This window comes from Megalops cyprinoides, chromosome 13 (genome assembly GCF_013368585.1).
Source record: "Megalops cyprinoides isolate fMegCyp1 chromosome 13, fMegCyp1.pri, whole genome shotgun sequence".
Taxonomy (NCBI): Eukaryota; Metazoa; Chordata; class Actinopteri; order Elopiformes; family Megalopidae; genus Megalops; species Megalops cyprinoides.
In genome coordinates this window covers 8,529,397-8,551,262 of record NC_050595.1, presented here as the reverse complement: position 1 = coordinate 8,551,262, position 21,866 = coordinate 8,529,397, and the positions used below count along the sequence as shown (strand labels likewise).

Below are 21,866 nucleotides of genomic sequence, written 5' to 3'. Positions count from 1 at the left end.
AGCCTTCGCAGCGGGCCAGCTTAATTCGGGGGCTACACGACAACGAGAGTCACCCTGAATCACCCCCCCCCCCCCTTTCGCAGCTCGCATGTAAGAGACAATGCCCACCGCAGAACCGACTGCAGCTTGTCCCAGCGGGCCTCCCGCACGCCACCTGACTGTCTAGACGCAGGTAGCTTTTGTTTGCGGAGATGAAGGTGGCGCGCGCGTCCGCCAGGAGAGGCTTGAAAAGGAACGCGCCGCCCCTTTGTAGCGCCGCGAAACAGCCGCCTGCCGCACCGGGAGGAGGGATGCATAACCGAGCAGTTAAACGAGTCGAGGATTCTGCAGCGTTGCATTTTTCTGTTAATCCCCGCATACGCACCAGCCTGTGGGCGGCCCTCGCTAAATGCCAACTCCATAACAGGTGACGCTGCTGAACCCTTACAATGACGGATCTTCTTTAGCACCGGGAGCAGCAGATCTGATGCTAGGAAGCAAGAAGCAACGCTTCTACTGACCAAAACATATCGACAACCAAGCGGGGCCTTCACACACTTAGTAACTCATCATCGGGTGCATTTAATTATGTTGCATAGAAACAACCTCTCGCTTTGGTGTCATGTTATAAACATCTTCACATAACCTGTCATACAGACAAACTAGAGGCGGAGAAGTAGCTTAGGGAGAAGGGTACAATTAAGAGCTCTTTAATGAGGGAGATGCACTATGACCAGTTGGCTGCCGTTAATTAGTCCAAGAGCCTGCTTGAGAATTCTTGGGTTTGAGAACTGTAATATGGCTGTTTTTTACTTGTCTGACTGTTCATAAAATCAGAGTATTTTCCTGGAAGCAGTTACAGCTTTATGACATGGGGGAAATTATTTTGCTATTTGTTTTATTTGTTAAACCATTTCCGACATGGTAGGCAAATAGATGGCTGAGAGGAATACATCTCAGTGTAGGTTTATAATGATATCTCATGGGGTGGCAAGGCTGCGAGTCACATCTGTGCCTTGGGCTGATACACACACACACAGACACACTCACACACACACACACACACACACACACACACACACACACACACACACACGCTCACAGACACATGCACACACACACACACACAGACACACGCACACACACACACACACACACACACACAGACACACGCGCACACACACACACACACACACACACACACACACACACACACACACACACACACACACACACAGACACACTCACGCTCATGCTCTCACACACACACACACACACACACACACACACACACACACAGACACATGCACACGCTCACAGACACACTCACGCTCATGCTCACACACACACACACACACACACACACACACACACACACAGACACATGCACACGCTCACAGACACACTCACGCTCATGCTCACACACACACACACACACACACACACAGACACACACACACACACACACACACACAGACGCATGCACACGCTCACAGACACACTCACGCTCATGCTCACACACACACACACACACACACACACACACACACACACAGAACATTCATGGAAACTCCCCTGACGAAACAGTGGTGCTGTAGTTAGGAATACAAACACAACAATTTACATTTTGCTGACAATATTAACGATAGGGTCTCCAGTGTAGTATCTGAAATTGAAAGCCTTTTCATGGAGTATGATATGGCGTATTATAAAAATCCCATTACACTTTTGCTAGATGATCTCTTTCCTTGGGGATCTGTGCTTTTTTATGGTTTGCAGTAGCGTGCTTTGCATCACATTCAAACCTCCCTGTTTTACACTTTACTAATAGTTGACCCTCTGTTCTGGCTCTGTCTGGAGTTGCCTTCAGTATAGATTATCTGTCAGCACTACCATTCATTTACCTGACAAAACGCTAAGGGGGAGGAAAAAAAAAGGGCTTTCCAGCCCACAGTGGAGGCGTGAGCAATACAAATGAACAAAAAAAACCCCAACATGTTCTGTAACAGGTTGTAAAGGCCAATATGTGAAAAATGCATTCGAGCGTTGTTCTATTGACAAACAGTCAGTGAGTCCTCTCCGAGTCGTGGCTCTAGCTGCCTCGCAGAAGACAGCTCTTGTGAAATTATGAAACAACAGCAGCAAAGGCATATGACACCCCTGTGAGCCGCGTGCTGTGTGAGTCTGCTCACTGCAGCTACTTGCGGGCGATGACTCCCTGCACCAAAAGTAGGCCCAGACCTCAGCCTGGACTGGCAGCCTGGACTGGTGCTTTGCATACAGCACCCCCAGAGGGAATCCGTCCAGCTGGCCACTGCCGACCGGGCTTTTTGGGGGACCCGGTAATCAGCTCCGGCACAACGCGGCCACTCCGTGCACGCAGATTACCAGCGGCGTGAATGAAGCCTGCTCTCCTATTCATCACCAGACCCACCACCCCAGCGCTAGGACTGCATTAGCTATTGACCGTCATCCCCTCCCCTCTCCCCACCAAGGGACTCAGGAGGCACTCTGAAGAGTCCCTGGTGTGTGGGGGTTGGGGGTGGGGGGGGTGAGGGCTGCAATGACATCATCCTGTTTTCTTAGGAGGCACGCTGGGCCTCGCTTGGTGCTCCTGCCCCCCTCGAGGAGCACCTTGCGGTAGAGGGCCGGCCCCCAATGCCTGCTTTTGTTTCTAGTACTTCCTGCGCACTCTGCCTTGAGCCTTCGCTGAACAATGTATTATTAACTGCCTCCAAGCCGGGAGGAACCAGCACAGACTCAAACAAGCGCCCCACAATCCCCACACACAAATGTCTGGGTTGTCGGCCATTCTCGCAGAGATTTGTTTTACCCACCAGCTCGGTCTACTGGGTTCAGATGCTTCATGAGAAACAAACAACAATAAAAAAAAAAAAACACCCCTTCTAACTGGAAATAGCTCCTTATTAACTTACTCCATTCAGATATGCTAAATTAAAATTAAAACCGCAATGACTTCTGAGAGGATTCATGTAAAACAAAGCCTTTGTAAACAGTCGAATAACTTTGCATGTCAACTCACTTGACATCCGGTGCACATCAGTCACATGTCTAATAACGCTGTTATCAACATAGGGAGCCTGCTACATCTTTAAAATCTGAATATCTTTTGACTCAGTACATCAAATGAAACCTACGTTACATGGAAGTTAATCTGTGCTAAAGCTGTCAGACCCTCTTTGAGAGTGGCTGGGGGGGGGGGGGGGGGGGGGGGGGGGGGGCATTCCATGTTGACTAATATGTTGAAATTAATGACAGTGATCTTACGATCTTATGTTGTTATTGTAGGTTAAAAGAGGAAGTGTTCATCATGCACAAACAGACTCGGTATATGTGTGACAGTTCATTCTCAGAAAAGGAGGTCCTGACTAGAGGAAACAGTCAACCACATAGGGTTACCACAAAGAAGCTGTCATCTTAATATCATTACTGATTCCATCATCATAGTGGACTAGCTTCAATTTAATTTAAACACCACACTTTTCATCCTTGCAATAACTGTGTTCATGTTGTTTCGCCTTCTGTAAGTGGAACCATTCTTGCTCACAGTTCCAGGAGTGTGTGCTGTGAAAATCCAAGTGGTGACAACTATTTGGCTGCATCGGGCGACTGTCTGGGATACTGTACCGAGGGATGCGCGACATGAGACTCGGGAATTCTCGGAATGACCGCTGTAATGCAAACAGAACGCGTCCATAACGCTGCCTACTCTCGCCGAGTTCGCATTTAAGCACATCTTAAGCACACAGTGGCCTTAATCATTTCTGTCAGCTCGTATAATGTCACCAGCTAGCTAGCTTCAAGTCGGACGTTCGCCTGTTTTCCTCCGGGTTCGTGTTATCAAGACAAATTCTCATTTCACATCAGAGATAGCCTCAATCCCTACGACCACAATAAAAGACTCAAACAGGGAATAAACGACAAAATAATTTAAATAAAGGTAGGACAAGCAGAGCAACACATCTACCACAGGCACGTTAAGAATGTGCTTCATTCCTTAAAAAGAAAATTAACTTCCAATCCTTTGAAGTTGATGCGGCTTCGCTGTTGTAGAGGTTTGAAAATTAGATGTGGCTAGTCTTTCCTCTCTCTAAATCGTACATAATTCAGTTAAAGCAGATGAGACATCCAATTCGCACTGGTCCGATTCCGTAAACACACCGACACTTACCGGACAGTTCGTCGGGTTCCAGCCCAGTTTCGGTGTCGAGTCCGCAGATAACGAAATAATCTGCGAATCGGCAGGAGTTGGAGCTGGAGCCGGTGGTCATTTTGAGGCTGGTCCGGTAGTGCCCTCGTTCTCGCCGTTTCAGTCGAGCGCATATTAGGGGGTCCGGGAACCATTCCGCGCTGCCATTATGTTTGCACTAATCAAAGCAAAGACCAGAGAACAGAGGGAACGGAGTGGTCGAGGGAAGCAACCGAGTTGCATTCTGGGCCCTTTTTCGTACAGCTGTTTTCATCTGCCAGAGATCCTCCCCGAGCCAACCGAGCAGTGATACAGCTCTGGTTTAGAAGGGACAGCGCGCCTGCGCAGTGGGCTGCAGAACGGATTACGTTATGCGCTTAACTCTTCGGCTGCAGCAGTTTACTAATCAAACCTTAGGTCAGTGCAATGCGAAAGGAGACGCAGCTCCCCTATACTGTAATGTCAAGAAAGCCGCATATGGAATCAGCCATAAAATGTGTGGCAAGCAAAGGTTAATCTTATCATCCGGCACGCTGAACAAGTAGTACGATTTCCATTGTTTCGATCAGATATAAAATGGGCAGGTTTATTATTTGGAATTAACGCGTAAAACGGCACACAAAGCACCTGTTTAAACACATGTAGTGGCAATACATGCCAAAGCTGCTGAAATTCTGTTTACACTGCTCTTTGTTAACATACAGTATTGTTCGCATTAGATTGATAGCTACGTGTATATTTATATACAGATTATCAGACAGTAAAGCAGGTTATAATTTCAGCCTCTACAGACATGCTCACTTTACCCCTATGACGTTTAGGTGGTGTTGTTCCAACACATCTAATCAATAATGTACAGTTCTGATATCACAGAAAAACTTTTCTAAATGAGGGTGGGTGACGTCACACATGAACGCAAATACTTCCACCAACGTGGCAATCCATCCATTTAACTTGATATGTATGTGCCACACACTACCCTAAATCTGAAACATAATAAATGTTTTTTAAACCAAGTGGTGATAAAATGTACATTGTTTTTTTAATTACAGACATAACCCTGTATGCATGGTCACTTTACTTGCGTGTACTTGCATCACATAGCGTATGAAAAGAATGCCCTCTAGTGGCTAGCACAAATATCATGCACACGGCCCTTTTGACGGACAAACTATTTCAGCCATTTCATATATATTTCCTTCACAGTATGTGATGCTATAATAAGAAAACATATTAAAAAGACAATCAGACAGATTGCATAAGTAGTTTTTAATTATCCTTTTCATAATAAATATCTGAATAATAAAATGGATTTTCATGAAGTTGGAAAACAAGAGGCCAAAGAATGGCATTTGTAAATACAGATGATACTGCAATACCTTTTGCTTTCAAGTTTACAATTTAATACTGTGATTTCACTGAACCTATCCAAGAGACGATTATATTACACACAAAGTGATCACCCAGAACAGAACAGACGACTATCTCATTACATTTCACATCTGAAGAGGGAAAATCAAAAAATATATAAACAAACAACATTTGAATATTGCAGTCACTATTTGGAGGTATATCAAATGAAACTACTGCCAGACTGATGTTTGTAAAAATCTGGTAAATCCAACAAGGACAACCACAGTATTCATATTAGTATGACTTGGACTGTATAAGAATATGATATTAGGTATTTGGGACACTGACAGTCATTAAATGTCATAAAAATGACAGTTACAAGTATTAATAAAGAGTGAAACACATTTAAAACAAAAGGTAGGATGGGTAAGAAAATGGCAGTCAAATTTCAGCAAAGTAAGCAGTAACCAAGAGTAATGGGAATTTAAGGACTGCCCCAAATAAACACATTTTGACCCCTAAGACTAGTATCTTGAAGTACACACACACACACACACACAACAGGGGGATGTCGCAGAAACTGTAAAATCCGCCATAAATACAGGAGCTTAAAATAGGGAGTGTTTGAGAAGATATGTCCCACTCAATTTAGTTTTGTCCCTGAACACCATAGGGCTACACCATCATTGTACATGAGAACCAAACCAGCTAAAGTGGCCATTTCTTTCCAGGTACAATATGTGACAGTCATCGTGTATTCAAAAATTCTTTTATAAAACCGGAAACATAGAAATGATACAAAAACAGTATTGGGACTGTGGACTGCTTTATACATCGTACTTGAATTGGTCTGTACTTGATTTTTTTCACTATACATTTCCGGTCCTGAGGCACAAATTTCATATAAAACAATTTCAGTTATGTCTCAAAAGTGACACTGGAAAAAAAGGATGGAAAATATATTTAAAAGCGTGCTGGCACTGAACAAATTAAGGGTGACTATCCTCTACAATATCATATTCTTACACATTTTAGATTAAAGTCATTTGATTACAGTGAGAATAACCCAAAAATAAATAGAAGATGACATCCAGAATGTAGTAGAGGGTATGTGAGGATACTGACTGGCTATTGCCTGAGCTGACTGACAGAAAACAGTGTTTGCACCTGATGGAGACTGAAGGGAAAACATTTGTCTCCCTATAGACACGGTAGTTTATATGTGCACAAACTGCAGGCTACATGACTTTACACACAGAGCCTTTAACTTTTCCCTTTGATGGCAAAGAGATCAGTGCAATTTGTAAATAGGAAGCTGTCTTAAAATATGTACATTAAGGAACACCACACATAATCTGTATACTCCACAGACATTAGCTACTATAGGCCATTATAAACTTAGGTAGCACATAACATTCTTATGATGTTTTTTCTATACTGTGAAACCCCACTGCAGCATCATGAAAACATCATGTGTTAGCCAGGATATGCCAATGTCTTGGCCTTCAAAACAAAGTACACAGTACAGTATTTAAAATCTCCAACTGTTAAGTCTCCAAAGCTGCCTGAATTTTTTTAGCATTGCTGTTTTAAGTCATTTATATATATATATGGCGTGAAATCCAAGCCACACTACTTTCCTAAAGTGAATTAAGACTTAAAGGAAGATAACCATCTAGGATAATCACTCTGGATTTCAAAGCATTTTTTACCAGTTATCTACCTTGTTATACCTGCTAAGAAGGTCTCTTGCAATTGATTAATTTTAATGCAGCTCTCACCAAACATTCCCCAGTAAATGATCACACACACTGTCTCAAACCGAAGAAAGAGAAGGAGGGAATGATAGATTTTAGCAGGGGTCTAATCTTGAGTGTGCAAGACTGCGGAGCACTGGTGTATTTGGCTTGGGGAAATCAGCACAAACTCTCCAAGCGTGCATTCACTAAATCAACCCCTGCTGGACTCCTAGGGCTTTGCTGGAGGGTAAATTGGCAGCAGCTCCAGAAGAAGCCTCTTTACCACATTTCCACATATTCTGCTTCTCCTCACATAAAGCTTCCAGTAAACTCATTTTTATAAGGCAAAATAAAAGCAAATCAAATCAAAGTACAAGCACACACACACACACACACAACACCACAACTCTGGTATCAAAGGTAAGCATACAAACTCAACGGTCACACATAAACCCACATCAGGTCTCTATGGCAGCAGTGCAATAGACCCTACGATGAGGGACACATCTGAGTAACTCGTGACAGAGTTTCTTGGCAGCCTTGTGAAGGGCATTGAGAGAAAGAAACCCATGGACTGGAGGTCCCTACTGCACCCTAGCATCCTTGAGTGACCTGGGGCGGACAGCAGTAAACACACTGCCGAAAAAGCAAAACACCAGCACCACATCAGTAACCAGTAAAGCTTCCTGTACTGTGCAATACACCGGGGGGGGCTAGTTAGCAGTCACCGCCCTCTCACTCTGGATCAAACTGAAGCAAAGGGGTGATACATCTTTCAACATGGACAGCTAAGACTGGCAGGCAACACCAAGAGATTTGTGATTTATTATTATATCTACATTATTAATAATTCTGTCATCATTTTAATTCCCCTACCTCTTTGTTTTAATGTATTTTCACAAAGTTGGTAATAATGATACTAATAAAGTTAACGCACTCAACGCATTAGTCACCCAATGTAGTAATTATAGAAATATTTAAGGGGAAAGTATTTGAAATTAATTAGGTTTTTTTTTCTTTATTTTTGTTTAATTTTACCAGTGTATCACACAGTCTGAGGCACATTCTCCACTGAGCAAGCATCTGCTCGACTAAAATATCAAAGATCAAAATAAACAACACAACCCAAAGATATTGCTTTCAAGAAGTTTCGCCAATCACTCAAGTACCAATAAGGTAAGGGATAAATGAGCAAATACACAGAAGAGGAAACAATTTTTAGTGGAGCAGGAGGGGAACATCACTCGACTGCTGGCAAGAAGAATTAGTGATGAAAATATGACTATTCCCACAAAAAGTGCCGTTTCTGTTAAGAACAAAGCCGGATTGATGAAGAACAAAAGAAAAAGCCGGGGGGGGGGGGGGGGGGGGGGCAGTCTGCCTTTTGTGGAGTATGAAGGCTTGGGGCCGTGACTGCCTTCCTCATGGACACACCAGGGCTGTTGGGCAGGGTTTCCACAGTGACCTGAGTGGGTGTGTGGGTTGGGGGGGGAGGGAGGGAGTCGGTGTGACTGACAGAGGCCTGTACCATTCCTGAGCTGAGCTGAGGGGGAGGAAGGCAGGTGAAGGGAGAGATGGGGGAGGGAGGGGTTTACTCCAGCTTCTGCTGCAGCTTCTTCTGGAAGCAGACGGGTAGGATGGAGAGCACGGCCAGCACCCCCAGCACGGCCAGAGAGTTCCAGGACACCGCCTCCCCCGCTGTCGTCAGCTTGTACAGGGTCGTCCCCGCGTTTATCGCCACGAAGGAGGGGGGCGCCACCCCTGTGAGGGGAGAGAGAGGAACGGAGGCTCTGACACATGAGTGCGACACAGGAATGAAGGCCCTCTTTGCACGACCTGTTGAAATGTGGCACCTAGCCTGCATTTCAGGTAGTCTGGACCGGTCTGGTATGAACTCCTTTAAGACTCCCACTACAGTCCAGTTTCGACCGTGACATGACAGTGTGGTATTGGGAGGTACCCTAGGTTCACATTTGCAAGGTGTGTGATCTGTGGGTCCAGCCTCTGGTTCCTGCCCTCAACAAAATATCTGCCACTGTTGGTGTACTTTAGGAAAATGCGTCAGACAACTCATATGGACGCTTGGCCCTGCGTACGACAGGTACAAAAAGAAATCTGGCATGAAGGTCAAAATGTAAAAGTAGATGGAGGTCAAAAACTCATCTTTTAACTAAATTCCTCTCATATCCATAAAGGGTTAAAACCCACACTGCCTTCTTGACACTTATCTCCATGTGAAAAGTGGCACTACAATAGGTCTGACGTGATAAGGACCTCAAAAGGGAACATGATTCATGAACAAAGACGGTTATGCAAGCTTTCGACGCTTTACCGAGGAAGGTGCCGAGGAAGAAGACCCCCAGGGGAACGTTGATGACAGGGGAGGTGATATTGATAAACCAGTTGGGGAGGAAGGGCGTGATCCTCAGGAAGATGATGTAATTGATGAGGTGTTCTCTGTGCTTGTCAACCTACAATGAAAACAACCAATCACAGCACAATTAAAGCATATGTCCACCACCAAAGAGCCAATGAACGTGTGGTCAGATGTTCAGAGACACTGACAGTTAGTGAACATAGGGCTTGTGGTGGAGATTTTAATGAGCCAACCGCAAAGCAATCTTCCAGGTTAAGAAAAGAGCTACCCAGCATGCAGTGCTCTGCCAGTAGCCGAAGTAGCCAAGGTGGTGACCAGCTTTTTCCCTTTCTGTTGGGATATTGCCCATTTAGATCATCCCCTCCTGGCATTTGAAAAAGATCCTCCATGCTATGCATGCTAACAGAGCTAACATGCTAACACCCAAGTGCCTTTCAGTAAAATAACACAGCCCTGCCACAGCCATACAGTAAGGGAGCACTGCCCTGACGCAGAATTTGGAGGAGAGGGTCACTGAGACTCACCTGTTGGGACCATTTCAGGGCCTTCTCTGTCAGGTACTTGTAGACCACGGGTCGGCCCACCAAGTAGGACAGCATGTAGCAGAAGGAGGCCCCCAGACCGGAGCACTGCAAGAACAGGAGAAGCGGTCAGACAAGAGGAAGGCCAGACAACTGCAGCTTTGGTGTTATCAGGGACACAACTGCCTCACAGCAACCCAACACAGAAACAGGACATTTCCCAAGTCTTCCTTCTTGCACAATACATGGGCAGACTAACCATGACTGGATTTTACACAAAAACCTCTCATACAAAGATCTGTACAGTAGACAGGTAAGGACCACCATTACATTATTTGCCTACCTGGAACTGTTACCACAGTCACCTCAAAAAGCTGTAGATTTAGCATATCAATTGATGCAGCTGGAATTTTACAGAGGCAGCTTGGGCCTTGACTGTGGGATTTGAACATTGGTTCCAGGTCTGGCTGCCCAATCGCCCTGCTACACTGCCACCTCTAGGCATGGCAGCCACCTTTGTGCCTCAGCGTTAAACACTCCAGCTGGGGAGCTAAAGGGATTTAATTACCTCATTAGCTCAGGGGAGATCAGGTGGCCATGATTAGATTTGCCAGCGAATTACCAGCAATCAGTGACGGAAATTGAACAGGCTTTGTAGCAGGCGTATGAAAGCCCACCTGTATCACCTTTTCTCCAGGTGCAGTAATGCGTGTACTCACCAGGCAGACCAGGAAGAGGGCCAGGGGGAAGGGGTAGAGATAGCCGGACAGGATGCTGAGGAAGATGGAGCCGGGGATGGCGAATGTTTGGAGGCTGAGTCAGAAAGTTAAGGCCCACAACTGCTGTTAAGCATAGGGCAGGAAGTCTGGCAAGGTGTTTGCATAGAGAGGATGAGGAGGCAGGGGTCAAAGTTTTACCCCACAAACCTCAACCCTGTGGGACAAGCTGAAATCTTTAGCTACCATATGACGATGAATGGTTATGAATCCAGGCTCATTTGACACAGGCTAAAACAGGAGGGGGGAAAAGAGCAGAGAGAAGCTAAAATGAAACCAACACCAACTCAGTTCTCAGAGGAAATACTAACATCTCTTCCACACCAGTGGGCGATTTTCCCAGGGTTCAAAAATGCAGTCACATTCCGTTTTAGTCCACAGTGTCTCCTACACCAACACTCCTGCGGACACATGCCACCACCCAGATTAGCACCATTTTGGCCTTATCAGGAATCACACAAAACCACCCATGGACTCACCCCCATAGTCACCCTAATTCTGGTGTTCTAAAGTGCAATCGCAGCTGCCACATATGAAATACTTGCCGGGGAACTTCTGTTTGAGAGTTATGCAATTCACATGTTTGGTCAGGGTAGGAGACAAAATGAACCAGGGCTGGATGCCAGGGGACAACAAACAATTTTTAATAAAGAAAATGTGTTCTCTGTATTTAGTTTTAAGGTACAAAATGTCTGATCACTGCTGAAAAGAGGACAGGGATCTCAGTGAAGATCTCGCTGAGTGGAGAGTACTGTGTGTTTTAATGGGAGGTCATCGCAAAGCTAACCAGAGGCCATTTTGTGTATCTGTCCCCTCTCCCGCTAATGGTGAATGGCCGGGGTCTGCTGCTTTACGCTGTCGCATTTACAGCTCTGATTGATTCTGTATGCTCCCCGGGTTCAATAAAAAGGCGCCAGATGGGTTACAGAGACACAGAGAGTAATGGACTTTAAAGCAAAGAGCTGCCACAGTACACTCTTAGAGGTCTGGTGCGCAGTCGTTAACTTCATCCCAGCCGTAAACAAGGCGGAGCACAAGGAAGACCCGAGGCTCTGTGGGGAAGAGATATAACTGAGAAAACCAGTGGTGAGAATAATTAAAATCCAGAAAAGCATTACAAGTGTGCCTCTGAATGTCAGTCTGTCAATAGATGATGAGGACAATTCATCACACAGCTTCATTTTCAGCCACATTAAACTGAACGAGGGCTAACATTAAAGCACCAGAAAGGCAATGCAGGCCACACAATAAGGTTGCAATGCTGAAAATCTCACCACCACCCTCAAACCACCAGAGGGCGATTTTATCATAGTTGGACTGCCAGAATAAATTTTAGTGGTACCATCTGACTCTCTCTACAGAAAATGAGTCATAGAAAACAAAACCGGTCTGAAAAATGTATTCGCTCCAATCTGATTAAAACATAAACCTGTGCAGGTAAATGAGAACATCTATACACAAATATTTGTTAGTAGAGAGCCCCCAGCTTGGTTTGCATCCATTTTACATATATTCTTCAGCCTGTCACTTTAAAATTGATTCACTGAACCCTACAGCCACAACATTCAAAGTTCATGTTGATATCGGCATGCAAAAAATAACATTCTGCACCCTCAGATATGACACTGAAAAAACAAACAAGCAGCATTCTCACCGGTCACATTCAAACTGCTACTCAATCTATGTTAGCCAGAAGTGCTTTAGATGGTTGTCCGTTTCTGTTGAATCTGGCAAGTAGAATTCATACCAGATCTCCTCCAGCAGCACCAGAGGTCAACAGTACCTCACTTGATTTATGTCAGCTGCTCGAGGTCAGAGATGTGCATGTGAATTTCCAAAAAAAATTAGCAAATGCAAACCATGCATTGCGGCAGTCCCTGTGAAAATGAGCTTAAATACTAATACTAAGGGAAAATGGCCGCCAGAGCAGACAAAATTATTTGACTGCTGATGGTGTACATCATTTTGACTACACTTCTGATGGGTCTTTTGTCTTTGTTGATCAGATTTGTCTTTGTTGATTTTAGGTACACTGACAGCAATTAAATTAGTGCTCGAGTGCAATTTCATAATAGCAAGCTGACCTGAAATGTGTTAAAATCAGTCAAGGGTTTTCTGTTATGTAATTGGTTACATCAATATGGTAATGAATGAGGTTTCCCTTACTGCATGAGAATGGAGCTTAACATTCGACAATGCAGTGTGTCTGTCATTTGCTCTGTCTGCCGACCTGACAGCAGCAGCAGCATCCGGAGTATAGCTGCTTTAATCAGCACTTCCATCTGTGCCAGTGCACCTACGCGTTACAGAGCTCTGCACATCCTCCTGCGATGACAAGCATCATTCATTACAGCACCCCAATAACCGCAGAGCCAGCGGTTATCAGATTCATTTTCCACACCTTTCCGTTTTGCGACACTTTCCGTGCAGCAACGCAGCAAAGCGCAAAGACCTTTCTTCTTCACAGCAGTCATTTTATGGGAGGCGTGTGGGTCATTTACTGCACGTCATGCAAATGACAAGATTCTGATTCGTCACTCCATGACAGTAAACACACCCACTTCTGCTCCGCCCACTTTTGGCAACATTGAGCACTGAATCAGATTACTCCCTGCTTGGGCCACTGTATATCTGCAGGTAATGTAAATGCCTCAGGTACCCTGGCCACATAGCTGGATCTACCACATCATTTCCCTGCAGAATTGCCCCTAATCACCCAGCACACCATTTCAGCCATTTACCCCATCTCCTCTATCCTTACCAGAAGGCCATTTGACTGCACTTGAACTCTCTGTACCCCCACAAAGACCCGATTTCGCTTTAGACAAAAGGAACAGAGCCAGGGGATTTAAAAGGCAGCTCTCCAATCAGCTCAGTCTTGGCAGGGCACTGGCCGGCTAGGCGTAGCACTAACCAGGGAGAGAGGGTCCTAAGCCATGTGTTCCGGGATCGAGGACAGGAGAGAAGTGGCAAGAGAAGGAGGGCGTGAAAAGAGCAAGACTGTGTGAAACAGCCTGACCACGGTGCATAATGAAACATTCCCCCCGCAACTATCCATGATTTCTTGTTCCTTTCGGGCAAAATTACTATCGTCTCCCTGACTACGCGGTGTTCTCGGTACAAGCTGATCTGGAACGCCGGCCTTCCGACAGCTCGGTTTGTTCTGTACAAACAGCTCTGAGTCACACAGCGAGCGGAGCGTGGGAGATTCTTCAGCCCGAGAAGGTGGAGCTCTTCGTCTACAGTACAACAGCAGGTGCTCGGCTAGCACCAATGGCCGCACATGTAGAGTGTCTGCTGTTATACACTGCCTGTAGGAGGCAGGGAAACTGCTGTAGCTTCACTTTCAGGCTCATATGGAGACTGCAAACATTGTTTCATCTGTGTGTAAGGGCTTCTCTGCAAAGCTGATTAGAAGGTCAAGATCTTGCACCCGATTACGATGTTTTCTAAAATGTCAACATCTGTAGCACGTCTTCTAACTGCAGAACTGAAAGCGCCAACACTTTCTTTCAGTGCAGTTCAGGTTTGTTGAACTGGTCATCTGTTCCATGTTACAGCACGCTCAAATTCAAGGCAGAGGAGCAGAACAACGAAACGCACCCCATCTTCCAATGTCTCTTGATTAGGGGGTATTCCTGGAATTTGGTCAGAGGCAAACCACGAGCAGAAACATGCTGGACACGACCCCACAGGACACACAGAACATAACTGAGAAGCCACTCCCCTGACCCTGTAGCAGTTAAGAGGATAGAAGGAAATCCTATTCCACGTAACTTCCTACTGGGTATAACCCGCTGTCGCCTCCTTGCTCACATTCTCTCTCAGCTTACCATTAGCCTTCAAATGGGCCCGTATTGCTCATCTCCCAAAAATTACTCTCAGTACTTCATCTGTACAGAGCTACCCCTGCGTTTCTTTGATGCTTTCCTCTCCACAGCCATCGAGTGGGCTCTTCATAAAGGCCTGCCCTCATTTCTCCGGCACAGGAGATGAGCTCCAATCAGGAGATATCAAACATATTGGATCTCCCCGCTTAGCCCTGGGGCACCCCAGGACAACACCACCTCCCAGGAAAATGTCCTGCTAATCCCTCCACACACGACCAAGAAGCCCACGGTAACCATTACAGGATTTTCCACCATCGAGCCCGTAACCAGGCGGCACCGCAGTGTCCTCATTCTGCATGCTTTTTCACTGTGCTTTCCATCTGGCATAACTGGAATCACACAATGGGGAAACTATTTCAGTTCCATGACAAAGTTCATGCTAGCGAACAGGAATGATACTATAGGCTGACCCCTCACATCCACCCCAAAGCACAGCCAATCAGGTGAGAACTGGAGGACAGTCTGCATTTAATGTTAGAGGAGCCTTTTTGGGAGAGGCTGATAAAAGTATTAAGCACTGTCATTTTCAGCATCTAATCATCGTACGCACGTCATCATCACCCCTACCACTTTTATTATAGCCATTCTCTATAGCCATGTTCTCTAAAGTTAATTTGCTACAGGCACTTAGCCATTTGCCCGAATTATCACACTTGGGGGTCAATGCTTGTGCAAGCAGAGATTTTAAACATCAGTGGGGGGGTGGGTGGATGGGGGTGGTAAACACAGTGTGGTTCAGTAAGCCTTTGCAAATGTCTTCATGAATAATAATGAACTTTTCCGCATTTTGTATAGGCAAATTATCCCCTATCCAACCTCTTAACTTCCCCCGATCTGTTAGGCCTGCTAGTGAGCAGGACTGGTGTGTAATTCTTGGCTTTGCTTCTCTGTCAGTGTACTTACTAACTGCCAGCATCCAAAAAATTGGCTCATTTCTCAAAAACTACTCTGCTGAAAACAACTTGGGAAATTTCATGGGACAGGTGCATTTGAGAGAAAACAAGCCATATGTTTCCAATTTTCTTAAAAATAATAAGTCTGTAATAGTTCGCACTCGCACTGCCAAAGGTCTGTTTGACCAAACCGATCCGTCTACCAGTGAAACACGTTTCTGCCACCGCCTGCAGAAGATACCTATTTCACATTAGACTGCCCTCTCTGCTCAGCTACCAGCCAAGGGCTTGAAGCACTCCAAAGCAGTCCAAAGAATGTACTGTTTGTGAAGACTACTGCACTGCCAGCCCATCCATCACCAGACCTCTGCAGCCAAAATTGCACTTTTTGTAATCACCAGCTGTCACATAACCACTCTCTTCACCTCCAGTCCACTGGCCCCAACTCACAGCTCAAACTAGCCTCATAACGATCAGCCCAATTTACCATGCCCTCAATTAGTACAGGCTGTGCATACCTAAAGACCACCATCTCTCCCAACAGCCCTGCCAGTGGCCTTCCATAATCATCTGAAACCTCACTCATTTAGAGCGAACCTCAGTTTTTCGATTTGTCCAAAAATAGATTTTATTTTTGTCCTGAGAACTTACACTAAATCAGCTCGTTTTTGTAAATCAGCCTACTACTTCTCACAGGCCTTGCAGGCATTTGATAAAATGTGTTTGTTAATTATGACTGAAATTCCGTTCTGTTCCATTCTGTGAGAGAGACGTCTCTCCTTCCTCATCATTCAGTTAAGTTCGTCTTCACACATCGCCTCAGAGAGAGAGAGAGAAAATATCTACAATCAGGCAAATCTTGACTCCAAAACGCCCTCCTGCCTCCAGGAGATGGTTTCTGCCTGGCAGACTGCTTGGTGAGGCGGGGCGGGGAGATTTGGAGCTGCTAAGGGGGGGCGCGCCGCTGCCCCTCGTGGCATGATGCAATCGCTGAACTCAGCGGCACGCTGCCACTCACAGACAAACAAAAGCACCTCCCCTCACCCCATCCATGTCACACCCCGCTGCTGACCTGATGTGCCCGCTGCTGGCCCCCAGCTAGACACTGCGCACAAACGCGCACCCCCGACCCCCCCCCCTCCCCGGGGAGACCGCTGGACATGGATAAATGGCCGCACATGCCAGCCAACCCCTGCATTCCACGAAGGGAAGAGCCACACATGCACAGCGTGAACAGGTGCAGCTGCACATAAACAGGCACCCAGCCACACGAGGACAGCGCGCCCTGTGTATACGCGGGGCGGTGGACTCTGGACTGAGGGATCCAGTCACACAGACAATCTGCTGTTGCGTCTTCATGAATGACACTTCACCTGGGCTGCTCCAGTGATTTTGAACAGTATACATGGATTTCACAATGTCTACCGTGTGCACTTTATACATAACCACAGATATGGTCATTGGCTGACGATATAATTAATGAATGCTGATACAAACACACAGAAAGGCACGTACACACACACACACACACAGAAAACTATGCTCTTAAAGACAAATTAACACATATGAGTTCAAGTGCACAAATAATGCCCGTGCATCATAACACAAACGTAAAGGTCTATGTGACACAAGACAGCACTATCCCCAAATATCCCCTCCACACACTCTCACAGACACATGCAGTCACATGCACAGAGCCCTACACATCTCTACCTGTCTCATTCAGACTCCACTGTTTCACTGCATTCAATCTGCGCCCACCGAGATCAAATTACATTCGGAGGGATGATGAGAGTCATTAGGGAAACACATTAGGCCCAGCCTGATAAGCGGTAACTCAGCAAACGTCTCTAACGGCGACATCACACAGTGTTCCCTGTCGCGGGATCCTCTCCTTTTCCTCACCCTGCTGGTGGTCACTGCTGATGCAGACTTCATCAATTATGGAAAGCGACCGCCACTCGCTGTCCATCACCATTATGTGCGACACATTTGACTCTGGTCTCTGGCGATACTGTTAAACCCCCTGCGCTACTTTGCATGCTGTGGAGCAAGTTACAAGAAAAACTTCAATGAATGCATTTCATTGTTCAATTCACTAAATAGGATTATGAAAAATAGTGTTAATATGTGACTCCACACACAACCAGCTTGAAAAGACTGGATGAAGGTGGATATCGATTTAGAACACAACAGGACAAGTTCACTGTTCAAAGCTGAAACTAAAAGAAAAACTAAATTACAGAAGATACTCACAGATGGCTTCAATGGAGCATTGCCTGGAGAAAGAGCAAGCTTTGCTTTTTACTCCCTTCTTCTAAATCAAGCCATCATCATGTATGAATTCACAAGCTTTTCAGCCAAATTCTTGGTGTCTCTGCATTACCAGAGAGTTTTATGCAGAAACAGCAGGCCTTTCACAGAGTTTTATACTCCTGCATTTACTGTTATGAATAAACTGTGGCTGGTAGTGAGTACCTGGATTATCAATATGAAGAATATAAGAAGACTGGGATTCTTGATTGAAAGGACATCATTTGGAATTGTCAGCCACACAAGAACTCACCACATGTCACAGGGCACATAAATTTCTCATTTAACACTTTAGAAACAAATCCACCACACTGCAATCACATCTCAACCCTGGCTATCGAAAATGGCAGCCATCTCAGACAGGATGACCACAGCTTTTTCTCAGTTCACTGTGAACTTGTCTGTAACATGGCCACCCCCACTAAACAGTGACCATCACATCCACAGCCATGCCTTCAAGTGCTCTCTTCCTTAGCACACTCAAATCCAATTCAGGTTACCTAAATAAGCAGATTTCATTCCAAAGGATACAAGACATATGTTGCAAAGTAGGCGAGCAGCACTTGGGTATAGTAGGTATCCTTGTATTTGGACAGCACTGTGCCCAAGGCCTTGGCATCATCCATGTCTTTGGGGATTTTTATCCTCCCTCTCTCATCCCTGTGTGGAAGAAATTGAGGTAGAATGGGTCTATGCATTCAAGGTGCTCTACTCAACAGTCAATAATAATAATAAAATAGTCATTAAAAATCATCATCATCACCACAATAGGACCATAACTACACCAGGCTGCTGAAAGCCAGTCACAAGCCAAAGACTGGATGTAAGCATGAAAATGTCCCCAAACTATGCCTTTATCCTTGAGAAGATAACATATCAACAGCAGGTAGTCATGAGGAAGTGATAAACCAGGGAGAGTGCTGGAAAGCGAACAGAAACATAAACAACTACCTAAGGTACGAGACCCTGTGTTTGACTGCTAGGTCATGACAGATACAGAGCCCGCATTTCAACAAGTGTCCTACAACAGATTTGCATAAGATAATCCTGCAGGAAATGACTCGGTGGGGGGGTAGCTGGATAATACATAATACAAGGGGATGCTACACTACAAAGTCAAGACTTACTCGGTCAAGTCTGGGAAATTTCTGTACACCAGATACATGACAAAGGCAGCACATGTGAAGATGGACAGCAGGATGAGGAGAGACACCCGGGCAGATCCCCCTCCAGAATATGGCAGACCTTAGGAAAGAGAAAGCTTGGATCAGTACCTGGATGGGCGTTTGAAGTATAACAAAGTCAGCTATGTGTATCATGTTAAGATGCACAATTTTAAAGACACAACAGTGCTAGGCTAATGATATCGGTCATGTTCAAACCCGCAAATAAAAAGTACGTCTGATCCAGCCAGTCGTTAATCAAAGTGCAATGTCTTGAGGAGCTTTGAGTCACTTGCTGCTTCTACTTTTGGGAACCCTTTATGTGCTTTCGCCAAAGACGGGAGAAGATATTAAACTTTGGCCATAGGCGTGTTCTTATCGTTTATTTTCCATTTGTTGTAGTCATTTAACGGTAAATTATTCATTTTAATTTATAAACTCTTAAAGTGTAGGAATAAACAGTGTCAATTACAGTAATTTTTACGTGTTTCAGGTTTGTATATGTGTATGATATGACTGCAGAACAGTACTGTTACATGTACAGCGTTGTTGTTAAACTGTGATACATACAGCTATTATCAGTGTGATTTTATATTTACATTTAACTTCCCTGTGGATTTGTTGTATATAGTGCAATATATTTGCGCTCGCATATTTAAGCAAAGAAAGTGCAAAAATATTTTTATGCAGAATTGACTATTGGCTTCATTCGTGAAAATGTTGAACATACTCCCGTATAATTACACACACAAATTGGAGAACAAAGGTAAAAATTAAATAAGGGTAGTAAACAAGAACGGATCGTTCACCTGCAGTTTCTCAAAACTGGCCGAGGAATGACTGTCGCTTTGTTTCTATTGTGAGCTAATATAAGCAGCCAACGTTGATCCAACCATACCGCTGACTTTCAAAGTTTTCCTTTCTTGTGAATTGAACTAGCAAGCCAACTAGCTAGTACTACTACCACTACTACGATTACTACTACTACTATTAATAATAGTAATAATCACAATAATAATATTACACCACTACTACAGCTACTAACCATCTTGCCAAGTAGTGTGATCATATCACTTTGATCAACCCTGCCAAAGAAGGCGACCTACCTATTTCAAGAACTAACAAGCTGGCGACAGCAGCACTTCCTATCAAACTAGGAAGCTACATCCTCTCGACACATCGGTCTACTTAAAGAATTATGCGACGTTAAACAACAACGCTAACTAAATTGACCGATCGCCATCCGTCTGCTACCGTTGACTAGGTAGCGTAGCGGTTATATCAACTGCACGTAAAAACTACTCGCGTCAGCAACTGGGTTGCGATAGCCCGCTCGCTAGTTAGCTATTCTCGGTTTATCGATGTATAGTGTAGCCGGCTATTTGTTTTGCTAACTATACCCATGAACCAAAGAATAACGACAGCTAATCTACAAACTGTCCTTATTTAGCAAGCTACCTCGCCAGTTAAAAGTTAACCTGGATAGAGCTAGATGGCTAACATTAGCTAACGTACCTTTGATGGTATCTCCTTCTTTTGTCTTTGTGTCTTCTTCGGCTAGCGTCTCTGTCGAAATAGTGTCCACCTCTCGTCTCTCTCTTCGCTTTTTGGCCATTTTAATTAAATGCGATCCTTAGTCTTCTGTTAGAATCTTCTCAAGTCTTGCTATTAGGTCGTGTAGTAGTGATGAGCGGAGTTTCGCCCGGTTCCTTGCCGGTGACAGATTGGTGACCTTTTACCTTTTTACGCTATCATCGTTGAGCAACCAGAGAGAGGTTGCGCCAGTTCTCCAGCTCTGACAATTACGATGTCGACTCTCGCTGGCGCCCCCGCAAGGTGCTAAGTGAAACAAACCTATCATGCAATGTCTGCCTTTGGTTTTGCAATAATTTGAGATGAGATGACTCATCTTTCGATGCCCATTCACATCCCTTCACAAATGCGTTTGCATGAAGCATTGGCATTGCCTATATATTTTTTATACTGGCATGATGCAACTATGGCTTTTGCATAATTACAAAGTTGGGTCTATCATCCCTGAACGAGGATAAGGTTGGTGAGGGAAGGAAAAAGATAGGTCAAGACTTTTGGGGAGGAGAAAGCCAACGGTTGGAAGACTGACTTAAAGCAAATTCTGAAGTTGAAATTTATCCATGGGTTCAAAGATGAGCTTGCTGTCTGCTGTAGACACCAGTGCCCCACGCAGCTGTTAAACTGGGTTCATCTTTCTCTACAATGCACTCACCAGACCACTGCTTTTCACGCCTTCAGACCAGAGCCTGATTCTTCCCATCCAGATCAGAACTACACCAAGCGTCCGGCAGCTGAGCTCAGCTCCGCTCTTAATTCCAATGATCTCAACCACTTACTTTCAGCTCCAAAGGAATGAGGTGCTGATCAACAGTCTGCACAAGAATGCCTCCCCGTATGACTCCCTCAGCTACATTATGGATGGGCTGAGCACACTGACGGACCACTTCTCAGACCTCTTGCTCTCCTCTGAGCCGCACAAACCCAGCAAGAGGCCCCCGCCCCAACTACCTGTGTCACCTGTGTTTCAACAAGGGACACTACATCAAAGACTACCCCCAGATCATAATATATTAAAGGAAAAATGGTACAGCTTTGCAGGGGTGTAGGGACCCTGCAAGC

General features: G+C 45.1%; 2 protein-coding genes across 4 annotated transcripts in view; both read right to left on the bottom strand.

Annotated features, from left to right (window-relative positions):
• Positions 1 to 4,520, bottom strand: part of LOC118788526 (DENN domain-containing protein 5A) — a 46,362-nt gene extending 41,842 nt beyond the window's left edge. For all 3 annotated transcript variants that reach the window (XM_036544545.1, XM_036544546.1, XM_036544547.1), the window contains exon 1: positions 4,172 to 4,520. In XM_036544545.1, the coding sequence (XP_036400438.1) occupies positions 4,172 to 4,271 (100 nt within the window). In that variant the 5' untranslated portion in view covers positions 4,272 to 4,520. The remainder of the gene's footprint in view (positions 1 to 4,171) is intronic.
• A 4,119-nt stretch (positions 4,521 to 8,639) lies between these two features.
• Positions 8,640 to 20,982, bottom strand: LOC118788534 (transmembrane protein 41B-like). The gene is made up of 7 exons (XM_036544560.1): positions 20,730 to 20,982; positions 19,179 to 19,296; positions 18,583 to 18,711; positions 10,899 to 10,992; positions 10,183 to 10,287; positions 9,614 to 9,752; positions 8,640 to 9,042 (listed from the first exon to the last, which is right to left on the bottom strand). The coding sequence occupies exons 1-7, from the start codon at positions 20,827 to 20,829 to the stop codon at positions 8,873 to 8,875; spliced, it is 855 nt and encodes a 284-aa protein (XP_036400453.1). The 5' UTR covers positions 20,830 to 20,982; the 3' UTR covers positions 8,640 to 8,872.
• Positions 20,983 to 21,866: the final 884 nt, after the last annotated feature.